This window comes from Prionailurus bengalensis, chromosome C2 (assembly GCF_016509475.1).
Source record: "Prionailurus bengalensis isolate Pbe53 chromosome C2, Fcat_Pben_1.1_paternal_pri, whole genome shotgun sequence".
Lineage (NCBI taxonomy): Eukaryota > Metazoa > Chordata > Mammalia > Carnivora > Felidae > Prionailurus > Prionailurus bengalensis.
In genome coordinates this window covers 75541942-75562480 of record NC_057350.1, presented here as the reverse complement: position 1 = coordinate 75562480, position 20539 = coordinate 75541942, and the positions used below count along the sequence as shown (strand labels likewise).

Sequence of the window (20539 nt, the reverse complement as noted above, 5' to 3'; positions counted from 1 at the left end):
TTAAGCCTGTGAAGCCCCCATTCTCTGCTCTAAAGCATATTACAGTAGTGTGGATTTCATGAATCAAAAAGGATAAAAAACTTTTCTGAATTGCCCAGGTTTCTTCAAAATGATGATGATATATGCAATCATGTTGCATGGAGAGAAATGTAAGCTTGTGAAGTGTTATATTTTATTCAGAATTAATCAGTATCTCTTCTCATTTTGCTGCCCTGTAGTGAGGATGTCCCACATTAAATCTAGTCATTAACACATGCACTCAGCAGACTGTGAGCTCGTTGAGGGAGGAAATCTAGTCTCATACCATTTCCTGTCCCTTACTGAAATTAGTATAGGGCCTGCTATGTGGGAGAACCTAGCAGTTTCAAATTTTTATTTTCAAGGGATACTCATAATTTTTCAGCATTATTTGGATATAATGTGGGCGTGATTCTCCTAAACAGGTGGCTTGCTTTATATTATGGACATTTCAAGCGTGTAACTCAAATTTCCAGAGCCTTCTGAACGCACCTGAACCACATGCAAGATTTTGAATGTGCCTCATGAGGCTTTTAAGGTGAAAAGATCTGTGTTCCATGATATTCTCTAATGGGACCAAGAACCAAAAAAAAAAAAAAAAAATTTAGGAATCTTTGAAGAAATGTTGGAATTTATGTAAGAGATGCATTTACATAATGGATGGAGTCCCTCCTACAGCCTTTTTCTCTGGACAGTACCTCCTTCCACATGCTGAAATGGTTGGCCTAAATGGAGCCAAATTACATGACCTCATTTTCATTCACAGAAATGACTGGCTTAAGGTAGACATCTTACTCAAGTTAGGTCAATGAATTTTCTCTCCAAAATATTTGCAAATGAGACACAGCTAATTAGCTGTGCAAAGACAAACAGAAAGGTTATGGAGATTCAATAGCCAATCAGTAGAAAAAGTCTTCATGGTGTTTACCACCAGCAGGCAATTGTTGAAAGGAATCCTGGGGAGTCAGAGGGAGAGAATACCACCCATGTCAGGAAGGAGTCTAGTCCAGAGCAATTCACAGGAATCTGAAAAACCCCCAAACTCACCAGTGATCCCATACCAATTGCCTGAAGTTTAGATGCCTGCCACATTAGAGGGTACTTGACAGGACAAAACTACAATACCCCCAAGTGTATAAAGGGCCACTTGCTTTTGTTGTTCCAAGGTTCCCTGAGCAAGGGGCCCAAGGAAAGTAGAGAGTATGGCCTTCTCTCCCACTGCTTGCTTCAAGGTCAGGTTTGATCTAGAGGAAGAAAAAGTTTGACCTGGATGCAAACACGAAATGTTCATTTACGATACCTAGACTTTGATGTCTGAAGATGAATCATTTTAATACCTGATATTGACCAGGAAGTGATGTGCCCGTGGGATGATTGGGTTTGCAGTGATGGAAAAACAATAGCGTTTGAAGGCAGAGGAGAAAAACACAAACACTACTACCCACGTTTTTGGATTTTGAATCAATCAGCCTAGCTGTACGCATTCTAACTCTGTTCAAGGGCTCACTGAGTTAGCCAGTTATTTCAAAAGAAGAAAAAGAGATTAGGTGCAGGGTGGTATCATTCATCTTGCTGTGAGTGCTTACAGTGTGTGACACACTGTGTTGTACCCTTCACATGCATTGTTTTGTCTGATCCTCACAACCATATGAGAACATTTCATGTCAGAAAATTATTTCATAAATAATTTGCCAAAGTTCCAGAGATAGGGAGTGGTGGAGAATAGCCATAGCCTTCACCTTTGTGCTACTGCTGCTAGCTTAGCTCCTGGAAGTTCCTGGTGGTTTTTTTCTTCTTCTTCTTCTTCTTCTTCTTCTTCCTCTTAGCATCATCGACCATGTTCACAAGTAAATCATACAAAGTGCTTAAAAATAGCCAACATTGTAAAGGCAATATCATTGACTCAAAATGTTCCAGTCATGTGACTATTAATAATGCACAGAAAAATAGGCTAATGGACTACAAATACACATTTCCACCCTAAGAATCGAAATTGATGTCACTTATGCTTCTGACACTGGTAAATTTTACCACAGGGTTGATGTATCTGTTTCATGTTTTAAGATGCTACATGAAATTCTCAAGGTTATTGATATCCTGCATTGTCTGATTTTTTTTTATCTGTTTTCATAACAGTCCCATTGTTGAACAAGGAAAAAGAGATGACTATGTCATTCTTTTTCTTTGCTCTCTGTTGAGGCACTCTCCTTACTCCCTTATTAAGAGTTAGTATGAAGCCCTGAGTTCTTGGATAAGAAATACTTTATCGCAGTGTCATCGCAAAGGAAGGAAATGAGCAGTAGCTGCTGTGAGTCACACCTTGCTTTTGAGAGAATTTCTAGAGTTAAATGCTCGCATTTGTTCTCAACATGTCAAAGACCTAGCAAAAATCTGGTTTCATGTCAATGTGAAACATAGCTGAATAATGGAAAGTGACCTTTGGGTTTTAAACATTTCCCTTTCTAGGTTTCTTGTACAATTTTCTATGTACAAGACACAAACCTACAAGGAACTCAGAATACATTGACCATTTTATGAAGCTAAGACTTATTTCCTATCAGGATGTTTTAGTGCCAAATCTCAGGACTTCAAGCCTCCACTTACTGCCAACACCTCTTTCAAAAAATTCACAAGTACAGTGGTTTCAGTAGTAAAGGTGTATCTTTCTCAAAAGCGTTTATTTGTATGAGCATTTCTAGAATGTCATGGGTAAATAAATACAAATAATGCTGTTTATTTTGCTGAAGTACTTACTTGTTAAACAGACCATCAAGGTAATGGCTACGTCTTGCATGAGATACTGGTAATTCCCAAAGAGCTGTAGCTGCTGGAAAGGAAATAAAAGTAAATATAAATGTTGCTTCTGCCATTGTAGCATTTTTATTATTGCCAACTCTCTTTCTGAACGTAACCAGGAAGCAACTGTTATTTTTCTCTCCTCCTTGAAAGTAACTTACCTATGATCTTTAGCATCTCATGGTAGATAATGAAGCCAGATCACTATTTTCCCAGTGTTTAACTTAATTCCATGTTAGCAACAACAGTCAGTCCAGGGGAAACACCCGGGCTTTGGCCACAGTATTCTGACAGCTGTAGTCTCAGCCTGGACATTTGAATTCTCGACATAAGATACCTGCTGGGAACTTCAAGCTTAAACATTTGAAATCCAAGCCTCAAATCATTCAACAGGTGTTCCTATCCATCCTATCCATGGATTGAGTTCACAAATAGTTCTCTTGGGGTCCATTCACTTTTACAAACTGAACAACTGCCACTATTCCCAAGGAAGCCCATTACAGACTTCAGTCTGGTATGCTTGACTTTCTAAGGTCTGTGTAGACATAGAAGTTATTTGAAGTTTACATTTATGGAGTCATATATAAAAGTCAGCATATAACCTCCAGAAATTTGCCTTGCAATACCTTTTGCAGCCAGGTCTGTTTATGTGCTTCATAGCTGCTGACTGAGCACTAACTTATAACGTGGTCTGAGCCATTATAGATCAGATTTATGCAAATGAGAAATATTTCTGGATTTTTAGAGTGTGAACCCAAGGCCCTGAAGTTTCTAATTTAAGGTCTCTGGGGGACACTCTTTTCTGGGTCTAAACCATCAGAATGAATGGCTTCAGGCTAGACTATCATTCCAATTCTGTGTGTGAAGACTTTGAACTGAGAACTATTTCAGATTTTTAAGAAGATACAAATGATTCTTCATCCTCCTTAAATGGGTTCCCAATGGTTCTCATCCTCTAATTCTCTGTCCTCTTTACATTTCTTTCTCACATCCTTCCTCTTCTTTCCCCCTCAGAATGGTGCAGTTACATATAGGCAGGGTGACATGAAACAGGGAGGAATTTTCACAGGCAGCTTCAGTATTTGTTCCGGAAGCCGTTTTCATAGAACTATGGGGATCTGCCAGCCTGACCTCCCAGAGGCATATAAAGGCTTGGCCAAGGGCAAGATCTAGTATGTTCTTAGTGATAAAGGCAGAATTTGAATCTAGGTTTTCTGACTCCCAGTCCAGTTTCTGTTTCTACCCACCTGGCTGCCCCTTAGCCCTCTGTGTGTGCTTCTTGTGCATGATAGCCCACCAGATGCTAGAGACCTGTGGTCCTCATTCATGTCTCAAATATCCCAGGAAAGCAGTATAGTAATAAATGCTCTCTGAAGCACTCCCTGAGTCTGTTGGATCATTTTACTGTAGAGCAAGTTATGACTGAAATAATGATTTTCAACTTATACATATCTCTTCCATATAGCTATTTAATTTGTAAGTGATTATTTGTAAGTGATTATTTTTATCATTTAATTGCAAGTCTTTTTTTTAAATTTTTAAATGCTAATCCTTTACTAATGACATGTCTATGTGTCTAACTTCTGCGTGACTTCAGAAGTAAAGCTCCAATATGTTTTTCTAGTTTTTGAGCCCTTTAAGGTCAAATTCCAGAACTTCTCTTTCTTTTTATCTCTTCTTAGTCTTTTGCCCATAGTTGGAGACTGACTTCTTGTTGAGTTGTATTTAAGCTGTTCTGAAGTTCTCTTCATACTCCAAGTGGAGAACTAAATGCTTGAAGAGGTCAAGTATCTTAGGTTATCTAGAAGAAAACAGCACTGCTAGAAAACTGATCTCTAGCTACTTATTTCTAGCTCCATGCTGTGTGTGCAGTTATGCCAAGTTCCCAAGTTTGCAGACATCTGTTTTGAGAAATGTCATTTATTTATAAAACATTAAATCCTGTGTAGGACCCACACCCCCAAGTACAAACCAAGTATGTAAATGCAATTAAAACTGGGAAGAAATTATTTTGGTTCATACCCAATAGAGCAGTGATGCACCAATAAGTTGGATTATGCCATACATGGTCAAGTATTTAAATACCCCAAAGGATGAAACCAGAGCAGCTCGGCCTTCTCTGTTTAAGAAAAGATAAAAATAACTGGTTATGCATAATATACATCTCCCAGTCTTTTATATTTCAAAGGGAGTTCAAATTTAATAGCTTGTTGATATACATTCACTTAATCAATGAGTCATCGTCTCAATTATTTGTTGAAACACTCATCTGTTCATTCATTTTCAGCTTCTATCATGACCTCACTCATTGACTCACTTTTATTTAGGGCTTATAAGGTACCAGCATTGTGCTAAGAGTCATGGAGGATATAAATGAATCAGGCACAGTCTTTATTTTCAGTGAATTCAAAAGATTAACACATATATTACAAACACATGACATGATGAGATACAAAATGTCAAGCATTCACTCAGCTGTGACTCTTTACATCCTAACAACAGGCTTCTGAGAACTGAAGTCTGTATGTTTTGGAGTCCCATGGAGACATTAAGCTAAAGGACAGGTGCTTTTGCATGTTAGGAAGTACGGGTGTGACTCCAATATGTGAGATGAATTGGCTTTTGTTGGTTTCCATACTCCAGAGAGAACCCATGGTAATAATCTGAGCTGGTGTGCCCTTCAAAAGACATAAAGACAACAGTAAAAACCGCAGGTTAAAAAGTAAATATCCACCCCACCTTGAAAAATCCTGTTTGGCTGCTATTCCCTTAACTGAGGCTTGGTGTGGTGGTGGGTTATGACAGGCCAAAGAAGACAACACAAGGCAGGAACACGTGATGGAGGGATGGTGAACTTGGCAAAAAACCCCTCCTGCAGCCTGCTCTCCTCAAAGCAGAAGCGAATTCACATGGGGGGGCAACCCATATCACCACCACAACCACCACCACCACCCCACATTGACATGGGCATTAGTGCTACTTGAAGCCTTTGTCAATGAAATGAGGACTCGAGAAGGAAAACCTTAAAAGACAAACTAATAACCACCTGGGCTCAGGCAGGATGAGAATGTTTGGGAGGGATGGGCCAGGATGTGTTGGGCAGATGTCCTCCACCAGGCTGTGAGGCACTAACATTTGTTTTCAGCACAGAGGGTGCAGCAGCAGACAAGCTGAGAGTGGGTCAGGCATGTGAAGCCTAGACCGTTTTCTGACATAAACTTTGTGGTTTCATCCTTTTTCTCCTTTTGTGAAGGGCTCAAGAAGCCATTCTAAATAAAGTATGGGTCTCCAAAATTACTCCTATAATTATGAATTTTAAGAAGCCAATTCATTTATTTATGCAGCCTACAAACATTCCTCCAGTGCTCTGTTGTGTCCAGCTTAGTGCTGGGCACAATAATACAGAAATGAATAAGGTGCAGTCCTTATCCTAAAAGGCTTCCACTCTAGCAGCAAGTCAGTCATGTTTCAAAAGATACAAATGAAAACCTGTGGACCTATGAATTTAAAACTGTACCTCGCTACGCCTCTGGAAGATGTTTTCTCAGAAATAAGCATACATCAAGGATAGCAAGGGTAAAATGGGCCTAACAGAGCTGAACCATATCTAATTTTTATGAATCTAGGAAATAAAAAAGCAAAGAGCTTCTACCTTGAGTCTTACTAAACCATCTGCCACTAGAGAAATTTTACACCATGATGTGTATCTTAAAACACTGCATTCCATTCACAAATGAATTGGGCCATGTGTGTGAGACAGCATCTGAAGTTCAAATTGCACTGCCTCTCAGATGGATCAAATAGGCACTTGTGCAACCATCCAAGAGTTTAAACTCCCTCCACACCTGTTGCTCCAGCTTACCCTCCATAACTCCCACCTGAGAAGCCTCCCAACAGGAGGCTTAAGGAGGCTGAGAAGCCTGGGCTATTGGGCTGTACACTCTCCAGTTAAAATCCCATTTCTAAATGTGGCTCTCCACTTCTCCCACTTGGAATGTTCTCCCACCTCCTTCCCGTTTACGTACTTCCTATCCATCCTTCAAGTCCCAGTTCCCCTCCTGAAACTTTCCCTCCTGGCTTGAGTTACCAATCGGAACTACTGGAACAATTACCATATTGTTTGAGCATTAATTTTTTTAAAACTAATTTGTTGAGCACTTCTCACTGATCAGGCAGATGATTCTCTGTTTTGTGATTATATTTCTATCTCTCTGTACCTTTACTGGAATATGAGTCTTCCAGGACAAAATCTGTCTCATCCTTTATCCACCATATTGCCAAGCACAATATTTTAAAAAGCTCCATGAGTTGTATTGACGTAGGGACAGGGTCCTGGGCACTCTCATTTCGTAGTCACTGGCTAGGAACCAAATTTAAGGCAGTAGAGAGTAAAGAGAGGACTTGGAGACAGTCTCCCAAGACAATCCAGTAAAACATAGTGCCTGCTTGGCTATGGATGAAGAAAGGAGAGAGTTCAGATTGCTCTGAAGTTCTGGGGGCTCTAAGGACCAGATAGTTCTCAGAAGCAGAGAACATGGGAGTTAGGAAGAGGAGTCTCCTGCTCTGGAGGCAGGAGAGCTGCTGATGTTTGAGGGTGTGGAAGGACACAGGGGCAGGCACCCCGAGATCAGAGAGATGTGTCAAGCTGTCTATTTGCTATGCAACCAGACATAGGCATAGAATTTCAAGCCTAGCACCTTTAGGTGAGTAACTCCTGCTAGTAGGTGCCCATTCAGATGCACAGATGCACCAGGGGACATGCTGGAGAACTTCATGTTCATCCCTTTGGAATAAACTTCAAGTTTCAGGGATGTCTTTCAAACCACTGGCTGTGAAGATGGCCTAAAGTTACCCCACAGTGTTACAGGGAGCAACAGAAGAGTACAATTTGTGAACAAAATATAAAACCTAACGTTTTATTCTTAACTACATTTAAAGTATGAGTAGAGACGAAAATCAGTAATGAGAGCAGAATGGAGGTGAGGGAGCTATCTTGACAAAATAAATGGTCTTTAATTCCTTCCCCTTCCCTCAATTGTATGTCTTGCGATCATTTTGGATATTTGCTGATTGGTAACTTGGAGAGATAACATTATCTGGGGAGGCTATGTGATGGAGTGTTTTCTTTATGCTGCCTCACCCTTCCCAATCCCCAGGAGGAAGGTTCCAGTAAGCACCCAACATACAAGATAAGTAAGAAATGCAATCAGTTTTTAAATATCAACTCTACCTTTCAACTATCCATACAATATAGCCTTTCATCCTTTCAGCCTCGGCAAAGGTCACTTTTTGTGGTTTTTACCAGCATTCCCAAGCAGCACAAATGGCCCCTTAACTGGTGCTTGGATAGCACTGTACCCATACCTCTGTGTGACACTTATCACTTTAAATTGTGGTTGAATTCTGTACAGAGCCAGACAATGAGCCCGTCGGTCATGAGGGTGGAAGGGAACTAGTGGCTTACCTGATGAGATGAGGCACACACGCGATGTTGGCTATTTTCGAGGTGAAAGGGGAGGCCACAGATGCCTCCTGCTCTGACAGCGAAATGCCCGCATGAGCCATTTTCAAAGCCTAGAAGGATAAATCCACGTTACACCCATGACTCCTCGGGCCACGTTCTATTTGAACACCATGAGCTATTCTTCACATTATTGAGTTTATAACCCTGTAAACTTCCAGCCCTGGGTGTCTGTTTATGCTGTCCCTCCACATGGAGTACTATCCCCCTCCAGATCCAGAAAGTCATCAACCAAAGAGGCGCCAGCTAAACGATGCTCCTGGGGCAAAAGAGTGGTGCGTGCGTTCATATGCATGTGTGTGCATTGCTTGTGCGGATGTAGATGTGATAAGCAAAAGGAAGGAATCATTCAAGAAGTCTACTGAAAAGGTGATAGCATTTGGATGGGTATGTGTGGAGGTCTTCCTCATCACAGTTCTTACACTCAGCAGACCATCTTCACGAACGATAGGAAAAAATATCAAATCCCCACCTTTCCTTAGGCTGCCTGATATAGCCAACCAGTTAACTGTTGGGACGAAGTACGGGGCTCACAGCATCTTCACTGGAGACAGGGACCGAATCGTACTTATCACACATCCTTCCAGGACCTGTGTTGCCTCACTAAAATAAAGGCTAATTCATTGTTGCAAGACTCGAAACGGCCCAGAGAGAGCATAGAGCAGACAGTGGCCAATAAGGAGGCCAGAGTCAATTTTTTAATCCCATAAGAATTGTATGAGCATAAAATGAGATTTCGTAGTTCTGTAGTTCTGTAGAACTGCAAAGTATCTGTTTACCATGGCTGGCACATACTAAATTCATGTTCAATACACATTAGAATAGTTCCTTCTCCCTCTAATCTCTCTTAGTATTTTGTATCTCTATTACATATTTTAAGATCATCTGTTTTATGCTTGTGTTAATATATAATGTTTAATGTTTATTTTTGAAGGAGACAGAGCATGAGCAGGGAGAAAGGCAGAGAGAGAGGGAGACACAGAATCCAAAGCAGTCTCCAGGCTCTGAGCTGTTAGTACAGAGCCTGACACAGGGCTCGAACTCACGAGCTGCAAGAGCATGACCTGAGCCGAAGTCGGATGCTTAACCAACCGAGCCACCCAGGGGCCCCTGTTTGGATTAATATTATGCATGATTCTTTCCACCACTAATGAATTTTAGGGGGGCAGAGACTATGTCCTTTTTTAGCACTTATTTGTTTTGTTCTAATTTCTACATAATTATGGGAATGGGTAACTCATTTTAGGTTTTGAAGCGTAGACTAACAACGAGCGTCTTCTCATGAAACATAAGGTAGAAAAATTCATAATAGATCTCTAAGTGTGAACACAATTTTTCACAGAACTTAGACGAAAATATTTAAAAAGAGAGGAACTCTTTTTAAATATTTAAAAAGAGAGGAACTAGATCCTAAGGATCTAGTAGGCTTTAGAAATACAAAGCAATTCCGTTCAGTTTTGTGCTGAAGATTTTGTACTGAAAATATTTGCTTACGCACATAAATCTTCAAGGTGAGCTATTATTTCAACCATATCTTCAACACTCAGAGTCTAAAACACGTACTGCTTTCTCTTGTGTATGGGAAAGCATCTGCTGAGAATTATTTAATTTAGGTCTGTCTATAGTTTGTCATAGCCACATAGTTTGGTCTGCGATTTCACTGATATGTTATGCATACATGATTTTATACATAATTCAACACTTTAAACCATCAGTTTCAAACGTTTCCTTCACTCGGCCTTTACCACTCATGTGTTCTACTCACCCCACAGTCATTAGCTCCATCTCCGCACATGCCCACATAGTAACTGCAGGGGACGGATAAAACACATTAATGCCTTAACGCCTCTCTTGGGTAATTTTCATCAAAACCAACTCACACGTGATGTATGTGTGTGTGTTGAACACACGTGGCATCAGGCTCATGGCAAATGACTTGGAGAGAAATATCCCCAGAGGAATAAGGCTGTTGTATTTGTTTCCACCATTTGGAAATGACAGTGATTTTGCCAAGGACGGCCACCAAGAAGATTACACATTTCAAAACAAGTCCTGGATGATTGTATCCATCAGGGCTAAGCTTAAGCGTGTGCAGCCATAATCACAGCACTTCCCACACCTGATGCACCGAATAACCTGATCCATCTGTGTTTTTTGGTGGCTGATGCCACTGGAAGTTTAGACACTAGGATGAGAAACCTTTGGGAAATGGTTGAACAGATAGAACCAAAAACATATACACATAATCTTGAGGCATTCTGGAGTGATATGAGAACATATGCTCCTAATCGCTACCAGTTTGGTGTGCAAACACCACAGCATGAATAGAAGAGTAATAACAAAACCAATACAGGCAAAAAATAAAGTCCTTGGACAGTTTCCTTATGATTAGCTGACACATAAGAGATAGTCATTTTTATAAGTCAAAAATGGTCAAAACAAACAAACTCATAAGATTCAACCCAATATTTGTCAGGTATATACGAAAATATTCTTATAAACATTTCATGGGCTCACACGCATGTCATGACTGTGTACATTTGCTGAAGTGGGTCCTTTTCTTCAGGCTCAAATCACATATTTAGTCTTTATATCACACAAAGAATCTTACATCTTCAAGTGCTCCCTGAATTCAGAAGACAACTCAGACAACCTTATGTGCATTGTCAGTGATAAAGTCAGGAGGAATAAGATGGGGAAATCGAGAAGACAGTTCATTCCGAGACAGCATATTTTCCTGAATTGATTTTCTTTAAGAGAATATAGCTTTTCAAAAGTAAGCATATAAATTGGCAAAATTTCTTAGGCATTGAGATGGGTAAAATTACTTTCTTCGGCTGCTGTCATGTAATGACCATGTAAGTAAAATAGTCACTTAAACACTGGCTACTAACCCAGCCTCAAGGCATTATGGGAGTTGATAGGCATTCTTTTTAAAACTTCCCTAAGAATGTTTTGGCAACACAAAATAGTGAAAGGCAGTCTCCTGATTTTAGCTACTACTTGTCAGTAATTATCTGAAGTTTCACTACTCTCTTTCCTTTTCACTTTCTGGAAATATGTAGCTCAGAAATTATAACATTCCCAGAAAATTATAGGTAGGACTGGTCTCAAGAAGAACCATTTCACTCTGATGTACATGGTTATCTATATTTTTGAAGGAGATAAAAAAAAAAAGGACTTTTTTTTTTTTACTTTGGCCTCCATACCCAAACCATGGCTAGGGCCAGATACAGTGAGACTATCATTCCACCTCTTTTCTACTGGTCGTGGAATCATTCACATATCTTCTAATGGACCAACCTCAAATAATTCCAGGGGATGACCCACACATTTCCTCATTTTTCTCATTCTGAGATATATAAGCCCCTATTTTTTCTATTCCCCACATTCAAGCAGAGGATCTTCCTTTAAGATATGCTGTATGGGCCACAGAAGGAATGCTGTATGGGGTAAGCAGCTTCCAAAATGGCTCTATGATTGCCATCTCCTGGTGTTCAAGACGTTATATAAAGCCCTTCCCTGGGTGTGGGCAGACTCAGTGACGTGCCTCTAATAAAGAGAATACAGCAAAAGTGATGGGATGTCTCTTCTGAGATGAGGATATAAAAAATGGTGATCTCTCTCCGTCTCTCTTTTGCTCACTCTTGTGGATGCCACACTATGAGCTGCTTATGAAATGATCCATGTAGCAAGGAGCAGAGGTGGCTTCTGTCCAACAGCTACAGGGAACTAAAAAATCCTGCCAACAGCATGTGAGGGAGGCCAGTGGCGGGTCCCTTCCTCCTCCAGCACTGAGGTAGCTGCAGTCCTGCCTTAACACCCAACTGCAGCCTTGTGAGAGGCCTGAGCCAGAAGACTCAGCTCGGCACATCTGGCTTTCTGACCCGTTGGAATGTAAAATAATAAGTGGTGTTATTCTAAGCCACTAAATGTGGGGTTAATTTGTTACGCAGCAATAGTTAATGAATACACTCTCCTTTCGTGCAATAATACCTACTTTAATTTCTGAAATTCTTCAATAAGACTAGATTTCTTCCCAGGAAACATTCTTGCAAAAATGGTTCCATTAACCAGGATCTAAAGAGAAAAACAACTACTGCAATAAGATTAGGATGAAGAACACTTTTTTTAATTTTTAAAGTTTGTTTATTTATTTAGAGAGAAAGGGACAGAGAGAGAGCAGGGGAGGGGCAGAAAGGGAATAGAGAGAGAGAGATAGAGAGAGAGAGAATCCCAAGCAGGCTCTCTGCTGTGAGCACGGACCCACCATGGGACTCGATCTTATGAACCACGAGATCATGACCTGAACCAAAATCAAGAGTTGGACACTTAACCACCTGAGCCACCCAGCAGCCCCCAAGGACACTTTTTTAAAAAAAGAACAGCCCTGAAAGTCATTCCCAGACACTGTTTGAATATAGCAATAGGTGGTGTGTCGTTAGCCCAAATGTCAGGACAGGGAGAAAGGGGACTCAATGCTTTAATATTTAACTTTCACTTTCATCTCCCATCACAACTTTATGACTTTTTTCCTGGCCATTTTTCTGAGATGGGATAAGCTCTAGTTAATAATAGCTGAAAAGCAGCAGAGTATATGGGACAAAAATGCTTAAGGAAATACAGTTCTTTCTACTAAACACTATCACCACAATTGCAGCATAGATAGAGGAAAAGCGATAGGTGAGGAGTGGAGACCAACGTTCCATTCTCAGCTCTGGTCCCACTAGCTGGGCAAAGCTTAGACAAGGGACCTAAACTCTCTGAGTCTCAGCTTCCCCATCTCCTCAATTAGGTACTGCACTAGAGCTTTCTAGAAGCCTCTGGGGTCTAGATTCAATGGTCTTGTCTGTTAAGGTGACAGAATTTTCAAGAAACTGCTAACAGATGGTTGCTTGCCCTCAGCTTATCTCCTTCACACTGACAGCACAACCCTGCACAGCACTATTTTTAAATAGACACACAGAGGACAAGATAACAAATGATTTTGAAAATAAACCACGGGGTCTTTGTTTCCTGCTGCTGTAATTTAAGAATCCAGACAGGAAGGGGAATAGAGCTCAACCTGACATGAGTTGGTGGCTTTCAGAGAGAGGCTGACCCACAAAACAGGCAGCACATTTGGAACTATTTGGAGGTCCTCCCTGCTGGGAAGGGAAAGGAGGAGGCAGACTGGGATTGGGCTGGCCATGGGGGGGTGAAGAGCTGTACCAGAGCTCAGACTCTGAAGAGGGGGTCATGCGCATGTGCAGGATCAGGTAGGGCTGGGGAACTTCTGAAGGAGCACCTTTGGGGGTGTTTATTCCCCAAATCTGAGACAACCTCACTGATCATCACCTTCACTATTCTCTTCTTCATTTTTTTTTTTTTTGCCTCACTAATTTGAGAGCAAAACAAAACATTTCACCAGTACTTACTTTTGGAAGCAAGCTGTTGAAATGCTGAAATATCACTTGGTAGGATTTCCCACTCATTGCAAAATGGTAACAGCTCCCTCTTGCTCCATCAGGCACCGAACTGTTCCCAATGTTAACGCAGGTTTCCTAAATTCAAAAGGGCATTGTTTCCACATGGGCTCTTAAAGAATGTCTCTGCTTTCCTATGTTTTATGGAAGGAAGTGTATTCAAGTTATGCAATAGTGTGAGGGCCAGCAAATACATAATGTGCAATTTGTCCATGGAACCTAGACTCCGATGAAGAAGACACTCAAAATGTCCTTCCCAAATTATATGAACATATGAGACATTGACAACACAATGCTCAGGATCATGTCCTAGGAGTTCATACATGTATGTCAGTCTGCTGAGGAAATCCTTCCGAGGTAGTGATTCCAAGGAAGAGTAGAAAACATTCTTCCCTCCTCTTTCCTCTCCTCTTCATGCTTTTATTTCCTAAGATCTTTTACCAGTCATTCACTCACCAATCATTCCCCAATTTCTTCCTTGTAAAATAGGCAGACTCTTTCTTCAGAGCCTAGCTCCTTATAGCACCTGCCTTCTCCCCACCTCAACAGGCAACATGTTCCTTCATGGTGTTCCACTCCTCTTCCATGCCCTATGTTCCATTGCACCGGCTCTTTCTCTCCTGCCCTCCACTTGTCAATGTGCTCCCATCACTGCAATCTAGCTCTACCTGGCTCAGCCCCAAGAGAGAGCACCCGATGAATGCACATGCACTCACAGTGTTGACAGCTGATCATGCTTTTTCATGCAACATTTCTCAGGGGTCCTTACATTAGTGTAGAACTCTGAGTTCAAATAGCATAGAAGGTGAGAACATTCTTTTCACTAGAGGAATTCATCTTCATATTCTGAATTGGGAGGCAAGGAGATACACCCCTCTCTTTCCACGCCCCTTCTCCCAACTGCAAAATAGCCAACAAAAATATGCTTAAAGCATTCCACATGAGGCAAGGAAAGAATTCCTTCTGCTTTCAATAGAAAGTTGGATAGGGAAAGTGGTGGGAGGGAGCCAGACTACCCAGCGATGGCCAAAACTTCAGTAAAGGTATTAAATTAGTGAGTGGGTAGTGTGAGTGGACTGTTTGTTAAAAATTAGTGAAGACCTGATTTTTATCACACAGTGAAATGGAGGCAACATGCATTGACACAGAAGCAAGTGAGTTTGCAAGGATATAAGCACCAGAAATCTGCTGAAAGTGCAGATAGAGCTGTCATCTTTTACAGCCAATATGATGGGGTTTGAGCCAAGTAGGGGTAGGGTCACTGTACAGTTGTGCAGTTTGTATACTGTACAAGGCCTACTCTACATTTAACAATCCAAAGGGCTGGTCAGCCTGAAGGAAGGGAGCATTTTTGTAATTTATCACCTGGAGGACCATCTGGAATTCAGACAAAGGCAGAGGTGCCACATTTAATGATAGGATGTCAGGCTGCAGCCCATTTTTTTCACAAAAGCACAGGAAAGTTGCTATCTCGAAAAGCTTGACACTTGCTAACTTAATGTCACGAACACAGCACAATCTAAATGGCCATGGATCTGGGGGCTTCTGGGTGGCTCAGTGGGTTAAGCGTCCAACTTCAGCTCAGGTCATGATCTCACAGTTAGTGAGTTTGAGCCCCACGTCGGACTCTGTGCTGACAGCTCAGAGCCTGGAGCCTGCTTCAGATTCTGTCTTCCTCTCTCTCCGCCCTTCCTCAGCTTGCAATCTGTTTCTCTCTCTCTCACACAAAATAAACATTAAATTTTTTTTTAACTTAAAAAGTATTTCTGAAAAGTCTTTAAAAAAATAAACAAGTAAATGCCCATGGATCTGGGTGCTATCAGACAGACCTAAATTTGATTTCCTGCTCTGCAACTTGCCAGTGGTGTGTCTTGGGCAAGTTTACCTTGTTGGACCTCAGTTTTCACATTTGTGAATTGAACAGTTTGTCAACTGTATAGGCCAACTATGAGATTCAAATGGGAAATATGGACATAAGTTCCCAGCCACATTGGAATCATGGGCTGATGCCAGCTCCCAACCCAGAGATTTGGATTTAACCAGTAAAACCTTGGCACTGGAAGCTTTAAAACTCTTCCAGGTGATTTCTTCATGCAGCCAAGGCGAGAAGTGCTAGTGGAAATGCTAAATGCTTTGCAAACTTCAGAACCTCCAGCTGTGAAGGGTTTTGACTTTGGTGACTTCTAACGCCCAGAGAAGGCTGCCCAGGCCAGGGCTATATGCCATCGGCCCAGGCCACCAAGGGGCCTTCTAACATTTGCTCACATTCTTCTCTGGTCCATTCTCCTGGTTCTCAACCAGCTGCCAAGTCACAGAGGCAGGAACAAAATCTTCTGGTTCATTGGCTTCAACAAGGATCACTTGGCTTCCTCCAGGAATCATTTCAGAATTCTTTGCCACAGTAATCGCTGTTTGAAGGTTGTCACCTAGATGACAAAGAGAGTCAGCTTGCTTTCTGTGTAAATCTCTCAGCAGCTCAAATTGAGCTCTGCCTCCTCTGAGTGGGCATACCCCAATATTGGTGCTCTTTGGGGGGCATTTCCCACTTTTGGCCTTATTTGATAACCATTTGTCTGTCCGTCTTGCCCAAGCCTGTCTGTCTCTAGTGGTCAAAAACAATGTCTGCATCTCCCTGCCACAATGGCAGCATGTCTTCAACACTGAATATTTCCAAAACATGCAAGGATGAATAAGGAAATGGTTACGTGCTTTTTGATGAACCCTCAGAAGACTGAGAGCCCCAAGTGGTGAAGATAACACGGGCCCACTCCGATCGCATGGAACCATTTTGGGGATCCGGATTGCAGTCAAACAGAGACTAGAACACTGAGGGCTGGGCCATGCGTGGACTGGATCAGCATATGCTATGCCTGCCCCACAGCCCTAAAGGACAGCTCAGTAGAGTCTTACACCCTTTACACAGAAGCCTCACTGGGGTTCTTGATGAGCACGTATCCGTTCTTGTGTTTAAACATTTACTGTGAGCCTATTAACTCTGGACCAAGCCCAAGTAGGGAGAAGGGGCATTAGACAAAGAGAATGAAGTATGGTCTCTGCTACCAAATCTCACAGTCATCTTGGAGCTGCTGCACTTGTGCCGCAAGAACAGGAGTCAAAGAACAGTAACACATGACAGCTAAGTATTTTTCCTTCTGCCTCAGCCACATGAACCCACTTAGCTCACATGGTCTTTTTCTGACGCCTGGGATACATTGAACGTGTCAGGCCTCCAGAAGTACACACCTGTAATCATCACGGTCCTGATGCAGGCTTCATGCAGTTCCTTCAAGACTGACTTGCTTTCTTTTTTCAAGCGATTCTCCATTATGAGAAGTCCCAGAAATGTCAAGTCTGACTCCACCTTCTCTCTTGGGATTCAGGAGAAAATATTAAACTTATTTATGGAGTCTTGACGGTTGAATTTATTTCTTCCTTAAAAAACTTTTTCTAAATTTTATCAATGTAATGCATGCATATGTTTTAAAAATAAAAAAGAACCCAAAAGCTTATGATGAAAACCAATAATCCCTGTCTCCACCCCTATTCACCCCCTCTCCTTCCCTGGGGCAACTATTTTTATATCTTTTAGCAACTTCTTCCATTTTTCAACTCCATTTTTTAACAGAATGTGTTTATCAACCAACTCTTCTCTTGGTTTCTAAAATTTTTGTTAATCACACATATTTTGTTTTTAATTTCAAAGACCTTTTTTGTGACCTGGTAATCAGTTTAGTTAGGCATTTAGTAAGTCTACGGGATACTACGGTAACAGTTGAATATGGAATCATTCCTTTCAACCTCCATCTGTAACCTCCAGAAAATATATGATATCAGCTAAGCCTTCAAAAAGTTATCAGAATTTGAAATTGGAAGCTTGGAGTCTAACTGGGTTACACTCATTTTATAGGAACTCACCTCAGGAATGGAATAAATCTCAGGTGACTTTTTAAAAAGTCAACGTGGGGGGCCAAGATCTCTTTCTTAATCTCGCATTGTTCCTTTTTCTGCCCAGGGAGGAGTTAAGATTGCAGAAGGAGCTGGAGACCTAAGGACCTAACCTTGTTGGGTACAATCTCCCATGTTCAGTCCTGTCCCACGTCTACCTTCCACAGTACGTGATAGAGCTGAGTCTCTGCCTGTCAGGCTCTACAGGGTGGAGCAACTTCCCTCTCGCCATCTCTCTCTCTGGCATGGTGTAGACCACACTTCTTCCATCCCTACTGATTCAGACTCCATTCACCGCCCCCCACCTACTTTTCATCTTACAGAAATGATAGAAATCTGTCTGCACTTAATCACCTCTCTAGTTTTCTTTGATGTTATTTATTTTCTATCATGCTGGTAGGACTTGGGAGATAGAAGAAATAAACACGCAAGTCAGTAAACCTTCTTCAAGAGAAAGAGCAGAGTTGGATTTCTTGATGAAAAATATTACTCAAACTTAGATGGGAACACAGTGAGGAAACTTATCTCTGGAGTACAGAACAAGTTACTCCATCTTTCATTCAAAAGTCCACTCACCAATCACTCTGTTTTAGACCTTGTATTGGGCACTTGCTGAGTACTCAGATTATGAGATATGAATCCTGCCTCAGTGATCTCGGAGAATATTAGGAAAGACCTACCTTAATACAGAATGTGTTAAATTTCTATCATTTAACTTCATAGCTGTCTATTATACATTGGATTCATATTTTCCCATTAGCTAGAACTAAAACAAAGAATCGTCCCACCAGTTTCTTCCAGTTTTGGTCTCTGAGGACTCTTCGGTTTTTCACCAATTCAGGCACTTGGGCCTCTTGCTACCTTGCAACATTCCCGGCAAATCCTTGGGTCAGGGCCCTTGCACTCACTCTTCTGGCTGCCTGCAATACTCTTCTTCTGGATATCCTCATGCCATATCTCTGTTCAAATGGCACCTCTTCAGAGGACTTTCCCTGATCACTCCAGGTAAAATGGTATCATTATCTATCTTTCCCAATTAGGATATAAGCTTCTGAGGGCAAAGATTGTCTCACTTCAGAATCTTCAGTGCCTTAAAGAGTATCTCGTGCACCCTCAAACTCAATAGAAATTTGCTAAACCAATGAAAGGGAGAATTTTGACAAAGTATTTCTTCTGTTTGCTAGTGTGGGGTGTTTTATTTTTCCAAAAAAAAAAAAAAAGAGAGAGAGAGAGACAGAAACTCCTCTACTTCCCTTTTATGACACACCAGTTTTTAAAGAAGTTTTTGATCTTTCTGATTCGAAAACTTTGCGAAATATAATTTGATTCTAAAAAAAACACTTTTCCCTTACTCTGTTTGAAAATAGTAGCGAAATTTTAAGAAGCATAATAGGATCCTGATATTCTCTGGGAAAATCTGAGATGATTGGAAATCTAGCACATTTGATCATCACTTTCTTATTCTGTTATATTTATAATAATGTCTACTCCTCAGTGACTTTTAAATGAGAACATCACAGCTACATTAGTGTGTGGCAGCTGGGTGGTGGCAATATTCCTGGTCAAACTACATGAATTTTTTCTTCACACATAACCTTAGCTTTTGTTATTAAAATTTTTGCCTTGAGAAATTACAAAATCCTGTGTGTTATGGGTCTTGGTGCTTGCTCAAGAATAGCTAACACCTTTAATGTTAAATCTGAGAGTGCCGTAATTTATTTCATTGATTTCAAAATGAGCTTTGTGATTCTATTTAGAAGATTAAAATGTCATGGCTGAAAGGCTCCTTAAAGATCATCCAATCCTACACTTGAGAGACGAGGGAAATAGACACAGTGCAAGGAAGGGACAAAGATTCTATTAGAACACATGGACATAGCTTGTAAACAGTAACATTGAACCAAGGATATCCACATCTTATGTGAAGGTGCTAATTGTACATAAGTGAGGGTTTCTCTATCAGCGACACTACATCGAAGATAATGCATAGTTTGTTATTCAATGTTCCGCAGTATTTCACTACTCTTTTGTCTTAGACAATTCAAAAATAACCTTTAAAAACTGAGAAACATTAAAAGAGAAAAGAATCTGCAGATTATACTCTAATGAGGACATCTTATCCATTAATGTAAGAATACTGAATCCTATTTCATATAACTCAACTTAGACTCACTACATCTCCAGGTCTGAAACCAGGTTTAAAGCATACTGGAGGTCAGTGTGTCACAGCGCCCACTCTCTCCTTCTCAACCCGTTTGTACGTGGGACCCCCAAACCAGTCAGCCACATAATGTTCCAAGATTGAAGGAGTGTTGGTTATTTTTGATTGGATGATGGACTGCCGGGCAGAGATAGCTCACTGACAGCTGGGAGTCAAGAGATCTGGACTACCATCTTTGTTCTACCTCCAACCAGTCTTCCCCAGTGTGGCTTACGGTTGCCTGGCTCCAAGTTAGGAGATTGGATGAGACGACTTTCCATCTCCAGGAGGCTTCCTCGTGATTGGAGCTGTCCTTCTGTCCATCTCCAGCATTCATTTACTTCACACACACAGAGCCTGCTCTAGTGTCGATATCTGACTTCCTTACCTGGCTAAATTCTCTACTTCTGAAAGCTTCTTCATCTTCAAGCCTTTATGGGCAAAAGCAATGACACGGAAGCCTTGTATTGTGTATTTCCTGAGTTCCTGTGGGAAATTCTTGGGTACTGTCAGGTGAGAGGAAAGAGGTAAAGGTAAGGTCACACTGAAGGCTGCCCACCTCCTAAGCAAGACTCTGGGATCCAGTCACTGTAC

The 20539-nt window shown here is 41.2% G+C and overlaps 1 protein-coding gene across 1 annotated transcript in view; it reads right to left on the bottom strand.

Annotated features, from left to right (window-relative positions):
* ATP13A5 (ATPase 13A5) overlaps positions 1–20539 on the bottom strand; it is a 141210-nt gene that overhangs the window by 44602 nt on the left and 76069 nt on the right. Inside the window, exons 17-25 of the mRNA XM_043594576.1 lie at positions 20334–20451; positions 17044–17168; positions 16066–16226; positions 13753–13878; positions 12336–12415; positions 10101–10143; positions 8279–8388; positions 4837–4933; positions 2773–2845 (exon numbers count right to left, since the gene is read on the bottom strand). Coding sequence (XP_043450511.1) covers positions 2773–2845; positions 4837–4933; positions 8279–8388; positions 10101–10143; positions 12336–12415; positions 13753–13878; positions 16066–16226; positions 17044–17168; positions 20334–20451 — 933 coding nt within the window. The remainder of the gene's footprint in view (positions 1–2772; positions 2846–4836; positions 4934–8278; positions 8389–10100; positions 10144–12335; positions 12416–13752; positions 13879–16065; positions 16227–17043; positions 17169–20333; positions 20452–20539) is intronic.